Here is an 18,698-nt window from a genome sequence, read left to right on the forward strand (position 1 = left end):
AAACTGTGGCAAACATTTTGTGGTTTTACAGGAGGTTATGTACTGGACAAGCACCCTCCAGAGGTGGTAGTGAAAAGCCCTTCACGTCTAACTCTATTTCTGAACAAGCTGGATCTGCTTTTTTCATTGTCGCATCAGCAATTTCCCCTCATCGGCAAAGTATTTATGATTCTGATTGAGTTCAATACATCAAACATCCATTTATTATTTTAATCTTTGTCCCAAGCATCCTACTTCTACGTCCAGCCCCAGTACATGGTGTGCAGCCAGACACGCTGGCATCATGCTCTGTAGACATGTTGCTGTTAACCAATAACCACACACAGTAGAAACTTGGACCACAGATACACCTTAATAGCAAAAAAGTACCAGAACTGAAGTCATAAGGTGCTTTACGAAAAAAGAGCAACAAAACAGAAAAAAGCAGCAATAAAAAAATGTTAAAAAAAAGAGATAAAACATTAGTAAAGACAACAAAACAATAAAAGGGGCAATAATATAACATCAGAGAGAATATTATGAAATACTATTCCAATGCGCCTGTACATATGGGTTTTTTTTTTTGTTTTTTTTTGTTTTTTTTAAAGCTTTTTGAATTAACTGCTTTTCTGACAATAGGGGGGAACTTGTTCTAAAGCGTTGCGGCTAAAAGATTAAAAGCACAGTTCCTCTTTTGTTTAAAGCCTGGATTGTGGGATTTTTAACAGCAAATGATTGTCTGATCTGAGTAAAGGGTTCAAAGTATAAAGCAGAGGCAGACCACGCAGAGAATCAAAAGCAATGAAAAGAATCTTAAATGAACTCTGTAACTCATAGGGAGCTGGTGTAATTCGGCCAGGAGAGGAGTTAAGTGTTGCCTCTATTGAGTATTTGTGAGCAGCCTCAGGGGAAACTGCTGCATTGCTACGGAAAGTGAATAGTGAGTTGCAGTAGTCCAGGTGGGAGAATTACTGATACTGTTTAAAATTTGTTGGGAGCAATAACCTGGACTTCAGTCTTATGTGCACAAGCTGAAGGAAATCTGAAACGTCCATGGCAGCAAGGCAGTACTACAGAGAACCCGGGTTGTCTAAAGGGCTAAACGACAAATACAGATGATAGTCATCAGCATAACGGTAGTAAAACACAGGTGTGAAATGGTGAATTACATGAAAAAGGGGCAACAGCTATAAACTGGGGCCAAAGACTGAACCCTGTGGGACACCACATGACATATGGAGTAGAATCATTTTTGGAGCCCCATCCTGCATAAAATGTCATTTTAAAGAGGAAGCAAAGACCTCCATGAAACTCTTTATCCCTTTAACTAAACGTGCAGATGTAGCATGAAAAGACAAACATGTTGGGGTAAAAATGTTTTTGCTAACTTATTAGCTAATTGGCATAATTAGAACAGTTTTTTCTTGTGAGCAGCATAAATCAAAAACAATGCAGTTTAACTTCATACAGGTCCTCCATATGGACTGCATGATGTGATAAGATTTTGATACAAACATCTGTAAATTAATAAGGTAGAGCAGGCGTTTTTTTTTTTAAAGTTTTTTTGAATTTTTGATGATAAATAATTATAAACACACATTTCTCATGAAGTTCACAGCAGAACCTGAGGCAATCTAAGAGGCTTTTGGTTCAAAACGTTTTTACATGTATTTCAGTTGCTTTTACACCCAAATGTCTCAGAAATTAACTATAAAACTGCTTTGTTGCTTCTAAATGAAGGAAAACGACAACCAAAAAATCTAGTGAAAGAGGTTTCCTCATGATAATAAAACTTTATTATAGTATAGTGCACATTATTATTCTCATTCGATTGACAAGGAAACGGCTACAATATTGGAGGACACAGGACAAATACACAAAGAAGTAAACAATTTCACTAATACAAAAAACGATGCCATTAAATGGTTCCATGCTCATGCACGACCAATCCTATCCAGCAAGTTTGACCTTACTCATCTTATTTACAGTCACATCTAATGTGCTACTGCATCATCACAGTAACCTTGTGATGAAACGTCCAGTCTGCATTCAGATGCATCAGTGCGGTTTCTTGTAATGGAGGTTCAAGCAGTAAAATTGAGCTTGAAGAGAACCGTCTGGGGTGTGGTGACATCGGCTACGGCTAGTTCCTGTCCGTCCGACAAGCCCAGCTCTGCGTCAGAATAAAAACATACTGTATTAGATGTGACCTGACACGTGTGCACACAAGCTACTTTCATCACACTGAAATCACGTGAATAATAGTTCCTCAATACCTTTCAAAGTTTTGCAGAGGTTTGGCCTGGTTCGCTCCTCGATGGACTTAACAGACTGGAATGTAATTTTAATTATAGTTTAATTGTATTTCATTATAAAATATAGATGATGAAACATTGCACAGCATCCTGAAAGATTAAATCTATTACCTGCAAATACAGGGTCTTATTCTTGCCCTCCAGAGTTGTGGTGATAGCTGGGGATTTCATTTGTCTGGAAAGAAATTGTACACACCTTAATGTGATCCTTGTTTTTCTTAAAATGATGTCACAAAAAGTTTTTTTTTTCCTGAGAACTCACAGAGAGGCGTTCTCTGTCAGGTACTCTAAAATCTCCTGTAATTTGGCAGAAGGAGGGAACTGGAGATCTTGAGGCACCTGGCTGCATGCTGAACAATTTTCCTGTCAGTCAAAGTTAATTAAGATTACGCTGATTACTCTCTGCAAGAAGAAATGTTTCATTACGCTGCTAATAAGACAAGTCCAGTTAGAGCAAAACAAACCTTTCTTTCGGCTTCAAAAGTGTAGGTGTACAGTCCATCCACGTCATTAAAGACCAGGTAGTTATTTAAAGGAATATATGCACTGGAAATGGAAAATAAAATGTACAATTAGGTAATGTACATGCAACGATTCAGCAGATAATTGGAATGGGAGGGTCAGAGTTTATCTGGTACCAACCTTGTAGCAATTTTAAAAACTTCTGTTGCACAGGCAGCTGAGAAGAAGAAACGTAAAATTAAGCAAAGGACTTTCTTCCACCAAAGCGATAAGGAATTAATTTAACTGTGTAATCTACAAAGTTAGTGTGATCAAATAACTATCTCACTAACCACAGCAGTAACCAAACATTACCTCTACAGCTAAGTAGCATGTTGTTACCTAACAATATTAATTACATTTTGGAATTACTAATTAGATTCCTCCAAAATCCTCACTATAGCTCCATGGATAATTAACTGACAAGAATACTGACTTTTTGCATTTAAACATGCAGATTTAGCTTTGCAATTCCATCCATCCATTATCTATACACCGCTTAATCCTCACTAGGGTCGCGGGGAGCTTTGCAATTCTAGCATTATATTGTATATGCAGCCAGAACGTGTATATTTAATACTACTTTGCACAGAAACGATAAAAACTGGAGAGACATTTCAACTAATATGCATGAACGGTGTTCCCCTTCAGTATATCATTGTAAACCATCAATACAGTTTCAAATAATACAATAACAATATGCCTGAAAGCACTTGTGTGAAGCATAGAAACAAATTAATTATTTTTTTCCTCCACTGGTTTAGTCTGCTGCCTACCAAAACCACACATGCATTAGCCCTGTCTGTGGAGCAATCTCTGGAAGTGCATGAGTGATGACTGACCTCCAGTAAGATAATCCTTTCAGTAAGCACAAAAGCCTCAACTCGCGCGTCTTTAGTCAACATAGGTGCATGCACACTCACAGAGAGGTCTCAAACATCACAGAACAACTTTTAATGTATTTAGTTTCTTTTGCTTCCTTTACTTCTCTCCTACATTGTCTACTAGATCTATGTGACACATTAAGATGCCTGTCAAAACACATGACTCAGACGATTCTGAAACAAAAAGTAATGTGTGAATCTTACATTAGCTCCATTCAGGCATCACTGGATGTAATTTGGGGTTTTTCTGAGGCATTAACACACCTGCTGAAGCTTGTTTGTTGCACACAGCTGGCTGTTTGTCTGATTCTTTCTTTTGACCTTAATAAATACCGGCAGTATTGCACAGCAGCAGAAAGTGCTTCTTTAAATTCAAAGAGATGTGCACATTTATGCTCATGGCACAGCAGGGATAACTTAATGAACACAGAATCAATCAGGATCTAATGGTAAATCATCTTCTGTGTTATTCCACACAGCCAACATGTCAGCTGTTACACAAAGACTGCAGTTTTAAATGTCGGAATTGTTTAGAATAAAGCTTCTCTGTGTGGATCCTTAGCTCTATCAGAGCTGGTAGGACTTTTTGTTGAAGATTTAACTGTTATAATGCAGAAAAATTTGATTTCAGGGTTTTAATTGTGTTATGGGGCTGTCGTTGAGGATGTGAAGCTCATATAAACCTGAACCTCCTTCCTACTGGTCCATTTAAATGATCATTTCAATGCTTTTTTATTTTTTTTTTAAAGAGGCAAAAATTTTATTTTTATTCATTCAGGTGAAGAACCACCTCTGAAATTGTTACATCCATCTTAATTAGATGAATTTTCTATCCAAAACATGAAAACCACAGATAACCCTCCTCAGTGTCTCATTGAAGATTTCAACCTTGGAAATGAACATTCAACATTAGCATTAGTCACTTTATCCATCAAAATCCAGGGCTACTGGTCATACATGAAAAAATTGCATGTATTTTTACATGCATGTAATTAATCCACATTGTTTATCAAAATACTAAATTTGCCACTGTTACCATCATAGCTACATATGTGCCACGTTAGTTTGACAGACAGAGCAAAAGTAACAGTAGGGGGCCATGGACGAGTTCATCTTTATACTTCACCACTGACGTGACAAAAAAGTCACACACATTGCTGTCAAACTTCAGCAGCTCTGAAATGCAACAGCTTTTTCCTCAAAAACTTCAGAGCTACATACCAGCAATAACAGCATTAGTGGATGCCACAGCAGGGATGATCCTCTTCACAACTCCTGTGACACAAGAAAGACTCATGAGTTTGATTCCAGCACAGTATTATGGCTACTTGTGAATGAGACAGCTGATAATTACAGTGACTATGTATCAGTTCTACCAAATAAAAAATTAAAAATCGAACTGACTCTAATTAAATGTACAACATTTGTGCTGAACAAATTCTTGTTTTGTTATTCACAGGTTCACCTTGAGTGAGTCTGTACGTCACTCCTGTGATGTTAAACTCTGCAGCTCTTTCTTGAGACCTTTCGAACACCCACTGGATGTGCTGCGGATTGTCTCCATCTAAGCTCGTATCTGGTCGAGGAGAAGACCCAGGCTGTTACATTATTTTCTAAGACAGCCATGTTACTGAATGTCATCACATGTGTTTATGTCAAAACAAAGGTGTGAATATTTTAATCATACCTCCAAATGGCTTTTCTTTGGGCCACTGTAAGATTCTGGCATATTCAATGCAGTGTTCTGGTAGCCTCGGCATTGACGCAATGGTGCACATGGGGAAATTAATCTGTGAGTAAAAAATTTGTACTTAAAAGTAAGCAAAAAAGTATTTTAAGGAACACTAGCAGCCTCCCTTTTCTGTTCTGCATTATAAAAACTGCTAAAGATTAAGATGACTAAAATATTGCAGCTATAAAATATTACTACAAGCAGTTAATGAGAAAGTTAAACCATCAAATCCCTGTCTCATTTCATTTTAAACTTTCTTTATTCTGGTTTGGAAAGATCTTGGTGCAAAATAGGTCCTGATGGGCTGGTTTTGTCACTTGACTGTCTCTCTCTTTTTAATCTGGCAGCTATTAATGATGTATACAACCCTAATCCATAATTATAATACATTTGTTTCCAACAGCTGTTGCTACAGATGGAAAGTGAAACATCACCGCCTGTGCACCACAGATGCTTTCCCACAACCCAAAGTCTGACTGAACAGCAGGCGTGTTTTATAAAACGTTAACAGGTCGGTTGACTACGGCAGAAATCATCCACTAGGAATAGAAAAATTGCTGTTTATATGTATGAACCTTTAAGCTGGAACCAGAAAATAAATGAACAGTACCTGTGGCGGGTACAGCTCCAGTGTGCAGTCAATACATGCAGTCATGCCTGGCAGAATGACACGAGTATTTCCTTTAAAGCCCTCTACCCCTCCATCAATGAGGGGGATGATGGAGCTGGGATCCAGGACTCCATCTTCATAGCTCAGGAGGGATATCTAGAGAGGACAAAATCAATAATGACTCAACTTAGACTGTGCTTGGCTAAATCTATATATACACTTCTGAAATGCAAGCAAGATAACACTGGTAAGAAAAAATAAAAATGTAACAAACAATTTTTCCTACCAGCATCCCATTCATCCAGCGTCTGGCAATGATGGAGTCCAGTCCACATACGATGATGTGGAACTCTGCAAACAGACGACAAGCAATTTAAAATCAATGAAACCTCTCAGTTATTTACTTTGTGAGCTCTGCCAAAGCTTAGACCCTGTAAGAGGGAGAACACACTTACGTCTGTAAAAAGATTCATCTAAGTCTTGGATCTTTTTAAAGTGACTGCAGGTTATTGATAAGGAATAAAACTCATAGTAAAATATATTTTATACAATGCAAGCTAAATCTGAGTTGCTTTTTAAAGAGAATAGTGAAGAAAAGGATACGGGACGACTTTACATCCTGGGATACGGCTGTTGATGAAGTCAGCAGCCACTTCTGCCTTTGGCCGTCCAACATCTTTGGGCCTGATTTGTTGAATGAATCGGTTAATTAGACAACATATACAAGGTTGTGTACAATCTAATTTTATCATACTGACTTTAATAAAACTCATGCGACCAACAGATGCTTCACCGGGGCTTTCAGAAAATAAATTACAAGGTTGATCAAAAAGTTACAAGACCGTGCCTATAAAAATCAAAAGCAGTGGCTGATTTAAATGTGCCTGCCACCCCTATCAAACTAGTTTTTGTGTGCAGCGATACAGCATTCCCAGTGTTTCCGCAAGATCTGTAACACTACCTGGATGTCCCATTGTGTAAACATGCAAACCATCATCTATGATCAGTGCTGAATCTCTTAAACTGTCAACATGGCAATTCTTAAACTTGAATTTTATTTTGCAAGAGGAAGAAGTCTTAAATCTGATGAGTAGGACATTTGGGGGGCAACGACTGTGCTGTTGTGGCCGAAAAACCTGTGTGCAATCGCTGCAGTATGAATGGGCGCGTAGCACATTGGAGCACTCACATGTGCCATAGTTCAGGTCATTACAGCCAAATGTTTTCACTCAGACACCTCAGGATGTTACAGTAAAACTCCAGGATTAATCCCTGTTGCACAACCAAGCGGATGTTGAAGAAAACAACAAGCATGCTCCTGGTATTCTCCTGCCATAATGTGCTTGGATGGTTTGGGAAACCGCAGGCTCTTCCACTGTCAAAACTGCCATTTTTTCTCCAGCGATGATATTCAATATGAAGGTTGGCCGCTGACTGATACAGAACGCGATGCTTATTCTCTGCTTCAGTTTGCACTCCACAGACAAATCGCTAATGCACACCTACCAGAGGTCACCAAAACATGTGCAACACAGATTCCGCTGTTGATAGCATGGTGTCACATGACATCCTGGCACACGACCTACACTGCTCGCACATGTTGCAGCGAGTGAGCATTATGGAGTCCATGCACACATACAAAAAAAAAAAAAAAAAAACAGTCTTGGAACTTTTTGATCGACCCTTGTTTTTAATTTTTATTTCATTATACTATGTACATTTTCTGAGGACTACTGAAAAAAATCTAATCAAAACATCTCCATACATAATGTAAAAAAATAGAGTTGAAACCTACCTGAAGAGAAACTGCCTGTTGAGGTTGGACACATCAATAATATCCATGTCAACCACGTGAATAAGGCGAAACCCAGACAGGGCCTTGAAAAAAACAAGATGTTGTAAGAACTTATCTGAACCAGAAAATACGCTGTTTGCTCAATTTACACTCAATGAAGTACATTAATATAACATAAATTAAAGCTATTTCCTACCAAATTTTTTAGGAGTTCACATCCAAGTCCTCCTGCACCAATGACCAGTATCTTACATGTCTCCAACAAGAACTGTAAAGACTGATACAAAAAAGGCTTCAAAATGGTGAAAGAACTGCTTATAAGATAAGAAACATCCCAATAACTTGACAGTGATAGTTTTAAGTAACAGCCTTTTCACGCCTGATAGATTCAGTTTGACACATGGACACCAGCATGCATTGTTTCATAAAAGCATTTGCGTCTCACCTCAGTGCTCGGCTCAAAGTCAGGATGGGTGAACGGTCCAGGTCTCTCTAAAAATTTCCTCACATGATTCCACCGGCCGTCCCAGTCGCAGCCACCGTCCCTGTGTCCTCCATCTACTGCCATTCTGGACACACAACACATAGATATTTGCTGAACTGATACAATGACTCAGATTAGTACATGTCTTCCTTCTTAACCCTCTAATAATGCAATTTATTTCTTATTACATGTATTTTTCCAAGATGCCTTTAAGTTGTAAAAGAAGACATTAAAATGAACTAAATGATAAGAGTCAAGGGGATCAAGGACCACATAAAAATAGATGAAAAGAGCTCAATTAGAAAATAAATTGTCCATGTGTACAGTATAGGCTAATATTATGGCATTTAAGTTATCCAAATAAATTGCTAATGAATCATCAAACTTCTTACAGCACTATTCTGTGTTGGTCCAAAAGTCACAGTTGTTCTGTGCAGTCCTTCAGTTCAACGGGAAATAGTTTTGACATCATTTAGTTCTTAAGATTGTGTATCACTGTAAAGTCAAAATCCCAAGAAAGATGATCACATTAGTAGGAAATAATAAAAAACTAAATCCAGCCATGCCATTTTTTCCTGAATTGCCTGGCTTTTACTAATTTTGTTTCTTTTTTGTTAGTACATTTACTTCTTAAAGCTTGAAAAAATATTTCACGTGAAAACAAAGTAAATAGGGACGTTTCCTAAATTCATGCAGAGCAAGAATCAGAAGTACCAGGAGATATGACTGCAAGTTTATCACAAAAGAGACGTTTAACATGACCAAGATGGCAGAGAATTTTCACAAAACCTCTTTCAATTCCATACACACATGTATCATATATTGTAAATTGCTTAATGTATGCTGTTTATCCAGTTAGAATATGTCAATATATTTTTACTTTATGTTTTAAGAGATTTAGTTTTCTTTAGTGCACTTGCCCCATCATGCATTCAACTGCACATTGTAAATGTCCTTTTATTTCTGGATCTATTTCCTGCTGTTGTTGTTCCCCTGTAAATACAGCCTCAACTTCCTTCATGCAATGCATTGTGGGACATTAGTATGTCGCACACTGGAAGTCTGATATTTACAGGAATGCATGCAATCATTTTGAATTTCAATGTCAGTTTTACAGTTGAACAGACTATATTCAAACCCACTTAGGATCAGTATGAAACTGACACACAACTGCAGTGTTAACATCTTGGTCATTCAAGATTTGCTCAACCAGAACATAACTGGTGAGATGCAGCTGCTCTGCCTGCATCTTGTTTCATACTGTACGTGGTTATGTGTCACTGGATGATTTGGTCTTGCAAACAGCTTACAGGGTTATTAAGATATCTGGCTAAAATGTATATTTCGCGTCTCCTGGCCCAGCAGTCGCTGCTCTCTGTGCAACGCAAACCTGCTGCCAGTCAGAGACCTTTATTTAGCATTCGTCACTAACTTCTCAGTCAGGTCCTCTATTCTCCTTCTTTTCTTCTCCCTGGAGGAAGAGAGGAAAACGGCGTTTAAACGAGTCGGGCTTACGACAAAAGGCCAAAGTTAAACTACCATTTAATGATGTTTTCCGTCCATTGAGACTTACGGCTCCTCGGCATCCGCCATACTCTCACGGTCCCATGTCCTCGATTCTCACTGCTGCGTTCACGAGCGTCAAAGCTGCGCTGCAAACTGCGGCTCCGAGTAGAGAAGTGATGTTGTCCTGCTGCTTCAGGAATAACGATGACGTCTCTTAATCATAATGTTTGATTCATGTAAATAAATACGTAAAAAATAAAGTTAATTGGTTTGAAAGCGATATGATAATATGATTTTGCCAGATATTCAGATTCAGAGAACTTTGTCCCCAGTAGGCAATTAAAAATATAACTCAGAAAACAAACTGACATAGCATGAGAAAATGCAATGCCTAGTAGAACAGCAGTAAGAGACATATAACGATGCATTACTGAAAATAAAAAGGCTAAACTAAGACAACAATACAAGACGTAATGAGAAACACTTGCAGTAATTCTGAGGTAGAAAAGTGCTATCACACATAATGACATTTTGCATATTAAATCGAGATATTACACATGATAAATAGATATCCTAAAAGAAATTAAAATAATAGACATGATAATGAGTAATTGCACATGGAAATAAATATTACACATAATATTTACAGATGAATACAGATTTAATTACATGTGTATGTGTGTGCGTGTGTAGGTGTAGAAGTAACAGACACTGCAGACTCTGCTATTCCTGCTACATCTATTTTCGTCATTGTTAAAGCTAATAACATTTGCAATACTTTTTGCCATGCTGTTTGCATTTCATATTTGGACACATTTTGAGATAGACAATTTTACCTTGACAATGTATTATTTTCAAATTACCACATAGACTATATTTACTGTCGCAAGTTTTCAGAATTCAGACTTCTCGGTTTAAAATAAGATAGAAAGATGTAAATAAAATACAAATAACAGAATATATCATTATTAATAAAATAAACTGAAGCAGTATAATGCTGTGGCGGATTTTACAACGCAAATCAAAACCCCAGTTGTTTCCTCATCACGCTCTCGATTAGGATCTCGCGAGAGTCTGTAATCCCGTTGGTCGCCCCTCCTCCTCCTCGCTCACTGATCAGCTGACCTGTCAAAATATCACGCAGCGCGTGCGGGTATGTTTGTGTCGGAGTGTCGTTTCGCTTCACGCTGAAACATGGCAGCCAAGATGGAGCTCGCTCCTCTCAGACCGTGGGACGACTTCTTCCCCGGAGCGGACCGGTTCGCTAAACCGGAGTTCGGAGATTTAACCAAGTGGAACAACAGAGTGATCAGCAATCTGCTGTACTACCAGACCAATTATTTCGCTGTGGTCGTAGTGGTTTTCCTCATTGTGGGGTAAGTCCAGTGAGTATCAGGCTAACGCAGGCAGGCTAGCACTAGAGGCTCTGTGTTTAATTAGCCTGCATACCTTTTAACCCGCACCCATCATGACCACGAAGGCTATTTCTGTTACAGCTGCCACTGTTGTGTCTATGTTTTAGGAAACGTAACTTTTCTGTCGTCTATCATTGATAACTCTACGTTATTAGGCCTGCCTACGCGCATTAAAAAAAAAAAATCAGTTTCAGTAACGTCAACTATCAGTAAGAGTCACAATGTAGCCAGCTTAAAATGCATACCAGCGCTTCAAATTGTAAACCGCGAATTCCTTAAATAATAATAATGAATGTGACTTAAGATGTTTATGAAAATCAGTGATGCTACCCTTCTAGCATCTATATAACTGCTGTTTGCTACGTATGAGTTTGTATACAAGCTGACTAATGGCCTGCTGTGAGTAGAGCATGATGCAGAGGAAATCATCTATAGGCCCTGCTGCAGGTTTTCTGTCCTTTTATGGTTTACATCACTAGTCAGGCTGTCAGCTATTGTTGTCACCACCAGCAGGTTGTGCTATTTAAAAACAAAACATCAAGAAAGCATGCACAACATGTCATTTTCATGTTCCAAAATTCAGGTTCCTGAATCCATTTGGCATGTTTCTGGGAGGCGCTGTGGTGACTCTGGTCTTCATGGGTTCAGTGTGGGCCGGAGAAAACAAGGCCACCATCAAGAACTTCAAAAGGAAGAATCCCACTCTGTTTGTCATCGGTGTCATGGTCAGCAGTTACTTTCTGCTGTCGCTGTGTGGCGGTGTCTTGGTCTTCATCTTTGGAATCACTTTCCCATTGCTGTGTGAGTCTCAGTTTCCTGTTTATTCTCAGTAAGAGAGTAGATCATTCAGTCATCTCTTCCTATGTTGGATGGTGCTTCATCACAATTTCGCAGGCCTTAACCTACTATAGGATGCTGCAGCCACCTTAGTGTTCACTACACGTGTAGGTTAGTTGTTTCATTTAGTTCTGATCTTCCAGGGTTCCAATTTTTTTTATCTTGACATTCAATGATATTAAACTCTCATATTAAAAAATATTGCAAAAATGTTTTTGTAATATATCCTGGACCCTCTTTTATACAGTAGACCATCGGTTTTGTGAGTAAAACACTGTATGGTATATCAAATGATATAACGTAAATGATTGAGCTTGTCAGTCTTTATGGTTAGAAAATTCTTTATAGAGTAATTTTTGAAACTCGAGTTGCAAAGTTGTTCAAGGAAAGCATCAAATTGCATCAATTTAATATAAAATCCTTAGGTTGCAAATTTATTTCCCTACTGTACAACAATATATTAAAATCTATATCTATTCTAATATAATTTGGCTCTTTTAGAGCTTTTAAATTTAGCTGTGAGGAATCACACTTGTTTTGTTTTCTTTCTTTATGCACCTTTTCCAACACTGATGTTACATTTAAAAACTTTGTCACCTCAAATATATTTTGGAGCTACATAACACTTACATAATTAATTAGATGTGACATAGAACTGTGCAGTCATTGTACCTCTACAAACTTGTATTGCACACACTTAAGTATTGGCTAATGTTATACAATGAAAACTGTTAAGGGGACTAGTGAGTCACATGTGGATGCATAACTGAGGTTTTCCTCTGGATGAGCAAGGTTTTCCAAGCCCTCTCTCATTCTGACTCATCGTAGGGATTGAACAGTATGTACACTATTACTGACATGCATGTACTCATGACAGATAGAATATAACGGCAGCTTTACAGGGTGAGCTATACTGTAGACTTTAGGATTTGCTACGGCTCCCTGGATACATTTAGAGTGAGATAATTGCCAGGTTGGATCGTTAGAGCAAATGTGGCAGCTCTAACGTTGTGGCAGATAGGCGAGGCAGTTTGTTCCTTTCCCAGGGGCCCTGCCCACTGCTGCCTGTGTTGACGGGTTGCTATGGGTTGTTGATTTGGACCGAACCGCATTTGCTGGCTGATGTCATGCATTCAGTATCTGCCTGACAGGAAAATTAAAGATATAACCTTCCTTACACCTCAGATTTGCAGCAGTATCACGTTTTGTTTTGTTTTCTAACATCTTTTTTCAGAGGAAACCACTGAACTTGAAACATTAAATTATTATTATGTTATTTTCACAGTGAAACAATATAAATCAATTCTTGTTTCTCCTTTAGTAACCCTGATCCACGCCTCTCTGAGACTGCGCAACATGAAGAATAGACTGGAGAACAAGATTGAAGGCGTTGGGCTGAAGAAGACCCCCATGGGCATCATCATGGATCTCCTGGATCAACAGGAGGAGAAGATGAACAAGATTCAGGATTTCATTGAAAGTAAACTCAAGGAGTAAAGCTCAGCCAAGAGTGTGCCAAGGGAAGCCAGTGTCATACAGTATGGATTGAAATATTCGTAGCATCGTCCCATGTGTCACAGTTATATCCCCCTGTACATGTAAAATTACTGATATTTGCATTCCCATTTTTTTTTATTCATTTTGGTTTACTTCATAATCTTTTATGTTTGTGTTAGTTCACGCTATTTAAAGTGTACAGGAGGATAGAAATATTAAGGATTGCACAATCATAATGTGGCTTGGATGTTGAGATGCAATTTGTGCTGAAGGTTACCATAGGTCTGAGCATTCCAATGTCAAAAAATGCCCAAAAAAACAGGTCATTTCCTGTGTTGACAGTGCACTTAGTTGTACACGATGACTGAGTATTTATTTCAGCAACAAAAACTAGAATGTCTGACCAGGATATCCAATGCAGTTACTAGGTTCCAGCTGTATTTGATCTAAAAATTCTATGTAATCTCCTATCAGTTTGCTACCTCAAAACCAGCATATTTGTTTTCCCTCTTACCCATTAAACTCACATTGCCAAGATTAATAGCCAACACCCAATGAACTGCTTGTTAAACAGCAATAAATCCAATCATGTTACTACAGGAGCTGTATTAATTATTAATATTAATCTGAGACCGGTTTGCTTCCAGTGTAGACGTATGGCCTTACTAATAATACTGAAGTGTGAATATTCCTACTGTCAGAAGATTTGTACATACAGTTCCTGACCATACAGGCTGGCCTGAGTATATCGGCTCTGATCACTGCTATGCAACACTGAAAAATGAATGGCAAGTGCAGCTTTATCGTTTGAATATGATATCATGGTGTGTACCTGTTTGTTGTTATTTCTAATGTGTCATTATTTTCTTATTACAGCATGCGGAAATGTATACAACGGCTGCAGGAGGCAAAGTGCTAAATTTTGCAAGTGGGACAGAAGTACTGGTTGAATTGACAATTTTATCTTTAAACTAGCACAGTTCCCTGTTCATTAGTAAATACTGAACTAGAGACATGCCATGCTATATTCCCGTCAAATCCCCTGTCCTTGTAAAAAGCAAAACTAAGTCTGTAATGTTCAGTGTTCATTTTATACTCCTGATATTTATTAGCAGTTGTCTCCTGTTGCTTCTCACACATGCACTTTACCTGCAGTTTGTGCATGCGACCTTCACAAATGACAGTTGGAGAGATTGCTCATGTTTTATGGATGCTATATTCTATATTATCCATGTTTTATGTGACTTTTTCATTCTTGAAAAGTGCTGAACTGGAAGTAAAACATGGCTGTCCTCTATAAAAATGCAATTAAATTGATTTATGTTGCAGTCTTTTTTCCAGTAAAGTCTTAGAGTGAATATATATATATATATATATATATATATATATATATATATATATATATATATATATATATATATATATATATATATATATATATATATATCTGAAGTATTTAGACACAGAATTTAGGTTTTTTTTAAACCTAGGCTTTTATTAAAACATATGAAGTTTTTTTTTTAAATAAATGCTTATGAATAATAGCCCTTATGTGATATCACACAGTGTCATTTGATTCATTTAGACAAATTTAAAGTCATTGGTTTTGTGAGAATGAAAAAATGACTGGGAGTAAATGAATTGTTTCCCTGGAAATACATGAGCTGTACCACTGATGGCACTCTGATACAATGCTGTTGCATTTTAATTAAAAAAGAAGAAAAGTAATCCCAAAGCAAAAAGTAGAAGGATTTTATGTAGCAAAATACAAATACATTGATTTGCTTTGTGCCAAAGTTAATAGTCTAACATTTAATCAAACAAGCCTTTTTATTAATGAGTTTTTATCGCAAAGAAATTGTTGCTAGACATTGTGAAGAACCAGCATTTTTACCATGCTATGTATTCAAGCAAAAGCAAATGATGACAGTAGTAACATGTTAATGTAAAATTAATATATGATATAATGTTAATGTTATGACTTTCTCAAGACCATAGCATTTATTGAGAGAACACAGTGGAACAACAACCAACCCAAACTCTTCCTATGTAATGATAATATAGTTAACTCATAATTTGCCCTGCTCTTGAGGAGTGACTAATACAAAGTATGTGTAAAATAAACATACAGTATGATGGAGTCTTAGAGTCTCAGAGGAGACTTGTTTCACTTGATTCCAGGGCTTTGGGGAGTGGCACCTGCAAGGAGCAACACAGGAAATTAACAAAGTTCACTGGAATAGCAACAGTAGTACAAGTAATATTACATCAAACACACCTTAGGCAGTAAAGCTATTAAAATTTGATGATGTGCTCATGTGATAAATGTTCTTCTGCTTCAAGAGCTTCCACACTCGCGAGTAAAATTTTAGATAAAAATGATCTAGGATGACCAATCTGATGAACACTCCTAAACACAGAACTTAACTGATCCCACAGTAATACTTATTAGACACTCACAGCTTTGAGATAGGCGACGTTGCTCTTCTTGATTTCGTTCAGGAGCTGATCTCGAGGTGTGAGGTCCACCTTTGGAGCCACTCGTCTGCGAGGGACGGGTTTCAGAGTCTTTATTACATCAGTAAGGTTGGGTTGTTCATCTACCATCCCTTCACTGCCTGCATCCTTCACTTTGGGAGTCTTTCTCAGTTGGAAACTTGCCCTCTCTGGTCTGCTGTTATCCCTCGGGTCCAGGTCCAGAAATGGATCCCGTTTCTTGGGGGTCCTCTTCAGCTGGACGTCTCTTAATGGGTTTGCTGGTTCAGCACTTCGTTGTTTGGGAATGCTTTTGTGTTTGATCTGCTTCTGTTTCTCTGGCTGCTCTGCCTGATGGTGCGTCTTGGGTCCAGCGTCCAGCTCTGCTGAGGGTGGGACTAGTCCACGCTCCTGTAGGAGTTCTAGAGGAGGTATGTATCCCAGCATCTCCAGTAAACCAGGAGGTAGGTTAAGGCTGTTCTCATACATGTGCATCAGCTCCCTCTGCTCCTTCAGCTGCTGCTGCTTCTGCTCCTCCTTCCTCAGCTGCCTCTGGCGATCCAGATTCCTGGTTAAAAGGTTGGTCACCACCATCCTCGGCCCCGGCTGCTCAAAGTGGTAGCCCATCTTTAGCAGCGTGTTGTTGGCCTTGAGCAGGCGGGAAATCTCCATCTCTGCATGGTGACCCAGCATGTGCCTCTGATTGTGAAAACGCAACTCGGTGAGAGTCTCATTGAACTGGAGGCAGCGGATGATGGCGACGATGCCCTTTCCGGTTATGAAGTTGGACTCGATGTTCAGAGTCGTAATGCTGCGATTCTCTCGTAACATGTTGGCCAGGCTGAAAGCAATGTTTTCGTCCACACCGGTGTTTGCTATACTGAATGTTTTCACATGTTTATTCTTCTTCAAGGCGTTGACGTAGTCCAGGAGCATCTCTTTGGGAATGTTTTCTATGTTGTTGAGGTTCACCTCAGTGACCGATGGGTTGTTATTGCGCATCTTGTCAAGCGTCGACTCCAAGTTTGTCTCATTCCCCGAAGGTCTTGATGTCATTTTTATATTATTGAGTGCCAACTTTGGAATTTTTAATTTGTTAATTTTTCTCTCTTCTTTCGGTGGCAGCTTATCAGTGGTTTCATTTGTGTCTGTTGCTTCTGGAGCTTCTTGAGTAGGTAAACTTTCTTTGCTTGTATTTTCCTCTTTCTGTTCTGTGTTGAGTTTTGAGACTGAATTCTCAGTCTTCTCCTTTGTGTCTGGCAAAGACTGATTGTTACCTGCATTGTCTCCTGCTGCTTTTTCTGTGTTCTGCGGAGGCTCTTCATGTTTGTCAGTATTTTCAGGTTTGTCCTCCACAGGTAGCTTCGCCTCATCCTTATTATCCACATCGATCACTTTGTCTGTTTCATCCTTCTCATAAACTTCTTCAACTATTTCCTCAATTATCTCCTCTATAATTTCCTCTCCATCTGCACAATCTGCAGTTTCCTCCTCAACGATTTCCTCTATCACTTCATAAACTTCATATTTCACATTTTCTGAGCTTTCTTCAATTTCTTCCTTTTCCGTTTCCTCTCTCTTTTTCTGATGAAAACAACAAATCAGAGTGTTGACATTCAAATCGAAATAGTAAGATGTTTTTATTCTGCCTTAACATTTTACATTGTGTTTTAAATAATTATTTTTGATATTATAGTTTGATCTGTACATGAACCTCCAGGCATTTGAGCTCTTACCTCACTGGGCAGCAGAGTAGCAGGCACTCTTTCCTCCTCGAGCATACGGTTGGACTCTTTCTCCCAGTAAAGGTAATCAACCAGAGATCTGTGGTCGAACGTCCCTGTTGGAGGTTTCTCTGTCTGGTCCTTCTGTCTCTGTCCTACCGGCACACTCTCATCTGGGGCAATAATAACATCCATCTCACTCTGGAGCTCCTTAAGCTCCTCCGGTGAAAGCATGGCAAGGATTTCATCCTCATCAATGTCCTCCTCATTGAGATCATCAAGGTCTCTACTGTCAGACATCTCTGTAGTTTCTATCTTCTGCTGGTATCAACGGGAATGGTAATTTCTGTCCAACCTGTGACTCAGGACAGAACAAACTGGGAAGCCTCCGACTTTGACTTCAGCTAGAGATGGTTTGCTCCTGCCCCGTGCGGCATCTAAAATTAAACCATGTGAACTGCATGGAAGATATTTAAGGTACATGCAGGGGGGAAAGACATGCTAACATTCTTTTTTCAGCCCCCTTCTCCCAGCTGGCCCGGCTATCAGGATCCTTTGGGATGACAGTTGCTTCAGGCAAAAGGAAAGGCGGGATTGACAGCAGCAGGTGGACCATTTTGATGAGCCTGGTGGGAGGATAAGAGGAGCGTGAAGCCTCTGCTACAAACAGAGCTCCTCCCAGAGCTATACTGAAGTGTTGCACAGCTCAAACACAGCTAATCAGGAGCCAGATGAGGTATTTTGTCTTTAGGGGAATAGATACAACCAGATGGAGAGAAGACGTGTGACCTTTTCACATCAAAGCTCAGAGCACAGGGTGTAGCTAAAGCAGCACCATGGAAAACAATTTATGTAAGAATTCTTAAAAATAATACTTTGACATTCAGAAAATACATCTATTCACTTTCTTGCCACAAGTTTACTGAGCTGTTGTATGAGATCTG

At 38.8% G+C, this 18,698-nt stretch overlaps 3 protein-coding genes across 5 annotated transcripts; 1 reads left to right on the plus strand and 2 right to left on the minus strand.

Annotated features, from left to right (window-relative positions):
• Positions 1–1,752: 1,752 nt before the first annotated feature.
• On the minus strand, positions 1,753–9,993 carry LOC111572109 (NEDD8-activating enzyme E1 catalytic subunit-like). 3 transcript variants are annotated; one of them, XM_023275636.3, is made up of 18 exons: positions 9,874–9,993; positions 9,733–9,771; positions 8,262–8,385; positions 8,013–8,093; positions 7,817–7,899; positions 6,625–6,705; positions 6,477–6,520; positions 6,308–6,372; positions 6,022–6,177; positions 5,367–5,469; positions 5,145–5,255; positions 4,901–4,954; positions 2,937–2,973; positions 2,759–2,840; positions 2,557–2,657; positions 2,406–2,469; positions 2,256–2,310; positions 1,753–2,152 (listed from the first exon to the last, which is right to left on the minus strand). In XM_023275636.3, exons 1-18 carry the CDS (start codon positions 9,891–9,893, stop codon positions 2,064–2,066), a joined length of 1,389 nt encoding a protein of 462 aa, XP_023131404.1. In that variant the 5' UTR covers positions 9,894–9,993; the 3' UTR covers positions 1,753–2,063. The 3 variants fall into 3 exon arrangements, with proteins under 3 accessions (XP_023131404.1, XP_023131405.1, XP_054868544.1); XM_023275637.3 differs by having other exon boundaries at positions 9,709–9,771; positions 9,874–9,956; XM_055012569.1 differs by lacking the exon at positions 9,874–9,993 and adding an exon at positions 8,693–8,795 and having other exon boundaries at positions 9,733–9,766.
• A 950-nt stretch (positions 9,994–10,943) lies between these two features.
• LOC111572104 (PRA1 family protein 3) lies at positions 10,944–14,872 on the plus strand. Its single transcript, XM_023275630.3, has 3 exons — positions 10,944–11,182; positions 11,805–12,022; positions 13,380–14,872. The coding sequence occupies exons 1-3, from the start codon at positions 11,001–11,003 to the stop codon at positions 13,553–13,555; spliced, it is 576 nt and encodes a 191-aa protein (XP_023131398.2). The 5' UTR covers positions 10,944–11,000; the 3' UTR covers positions 13,556–14,872.
• Positions 14,873–15,283: 411 nt separating this feature from the next.
• On the minus strand, positions 15,284–18,273 carry lmod3 (leiomodin 3 (fetal)). The gene is made up of 3 exons (XM_023275648.3): positions 17,767–18,273; positions 16,016–17,614; positions 15,284–15,754 (listed from the first exon to the last, which is right to left on the minus strand). Exons 1-3 carry the CDS (start codon positions 18,052–18,054, stop codon positions 15,707–15,709), a joined length of 1,935 nt encoding a protein of 644 aa, XP_023131416.2. The 5' UTR covers positions 18,055–18,273; the 3' UTR covers positions 15,284–15,706.
• Between the last annotated feature and the right edge of the window lie 425 nt (positions 18,274–18,698).

The sequence above is a fragment of the Amphiprion ocellaris genome, chromosome 8 (assembly GCF_022539595.1).
Source record: "Amphiprion ocellaris isolate individual 3 ecotype Okinawa chromosome 8, ASM2253959v1, whole genome shotgun sequence".
Taxonomy (NCBI): Eukaryota; Metazoa; Chordata; class Actinopteri; family Pomacentridae; genus Amphiprion; species Amphiprion ocellaris.

Coding starts and splice junctions, on each gene's coding strand:
- LOC111572109 (XM_023275636.3), bottom strand. CDS start 9,893: ATGGCGGATGCCGAGGAGCC. Junction 8,094..8,261: donor ACTTTGAGCCGAGCACTGAG/GTGAGACGCAAA, acceptor TTTTTGTATCAG/TCTTTACAGTTCTTGTTGGA. Junction 5,256..5,366: donor CAAAGAAAAGCCATTTGGAG/GTATGATTAAAA, acceptor CTCCTCGACCAG/ATACGAGCTTAGATGGAGAC.
- LOC111572104 (XM_023275630.3), top strand. CDS start 11,001: ATGGCAGCCAAGATGGAGCTCGCTCCTCTCAGACCGTGGGACGACTTC. Junction 11,183..11,804: donor GTGGTTTTCCTCATTGTGGG/GTAAGTCCAGTG, acceptor TCCAAAATTCAG/GTTCCTGAATCCATTTGGCA. Junction 12,023..13,379: donor AATCACTTTCCCATTGCTGT/GTGAGTCTCAGT, acceptor TTTCTCCTTTAG/TAACCCTGATCCACGCCTCT.
- lmod3 (XM_023275648.3), bottom strand. CDS start 18,054: ATGTCTGACAGTAGAGACCTTGATGATCTCAATGAGGAGGACATTGAT. Junction 17,615..17,766: donor CTACTCTGCTGCCCAGTGAG/GTAAGAGCTCAA, acceptor TGTTTTCATCAG/AAAAAGAGAGAGGAAACGGA. Junction 15,755..16,015: donor ACGTCGCCTATCTCAAAGCT/GTGAGTGTCTAA, acceptor TGCTCCTTGCAG/GTGCCACTCCCCAAAGCCCT.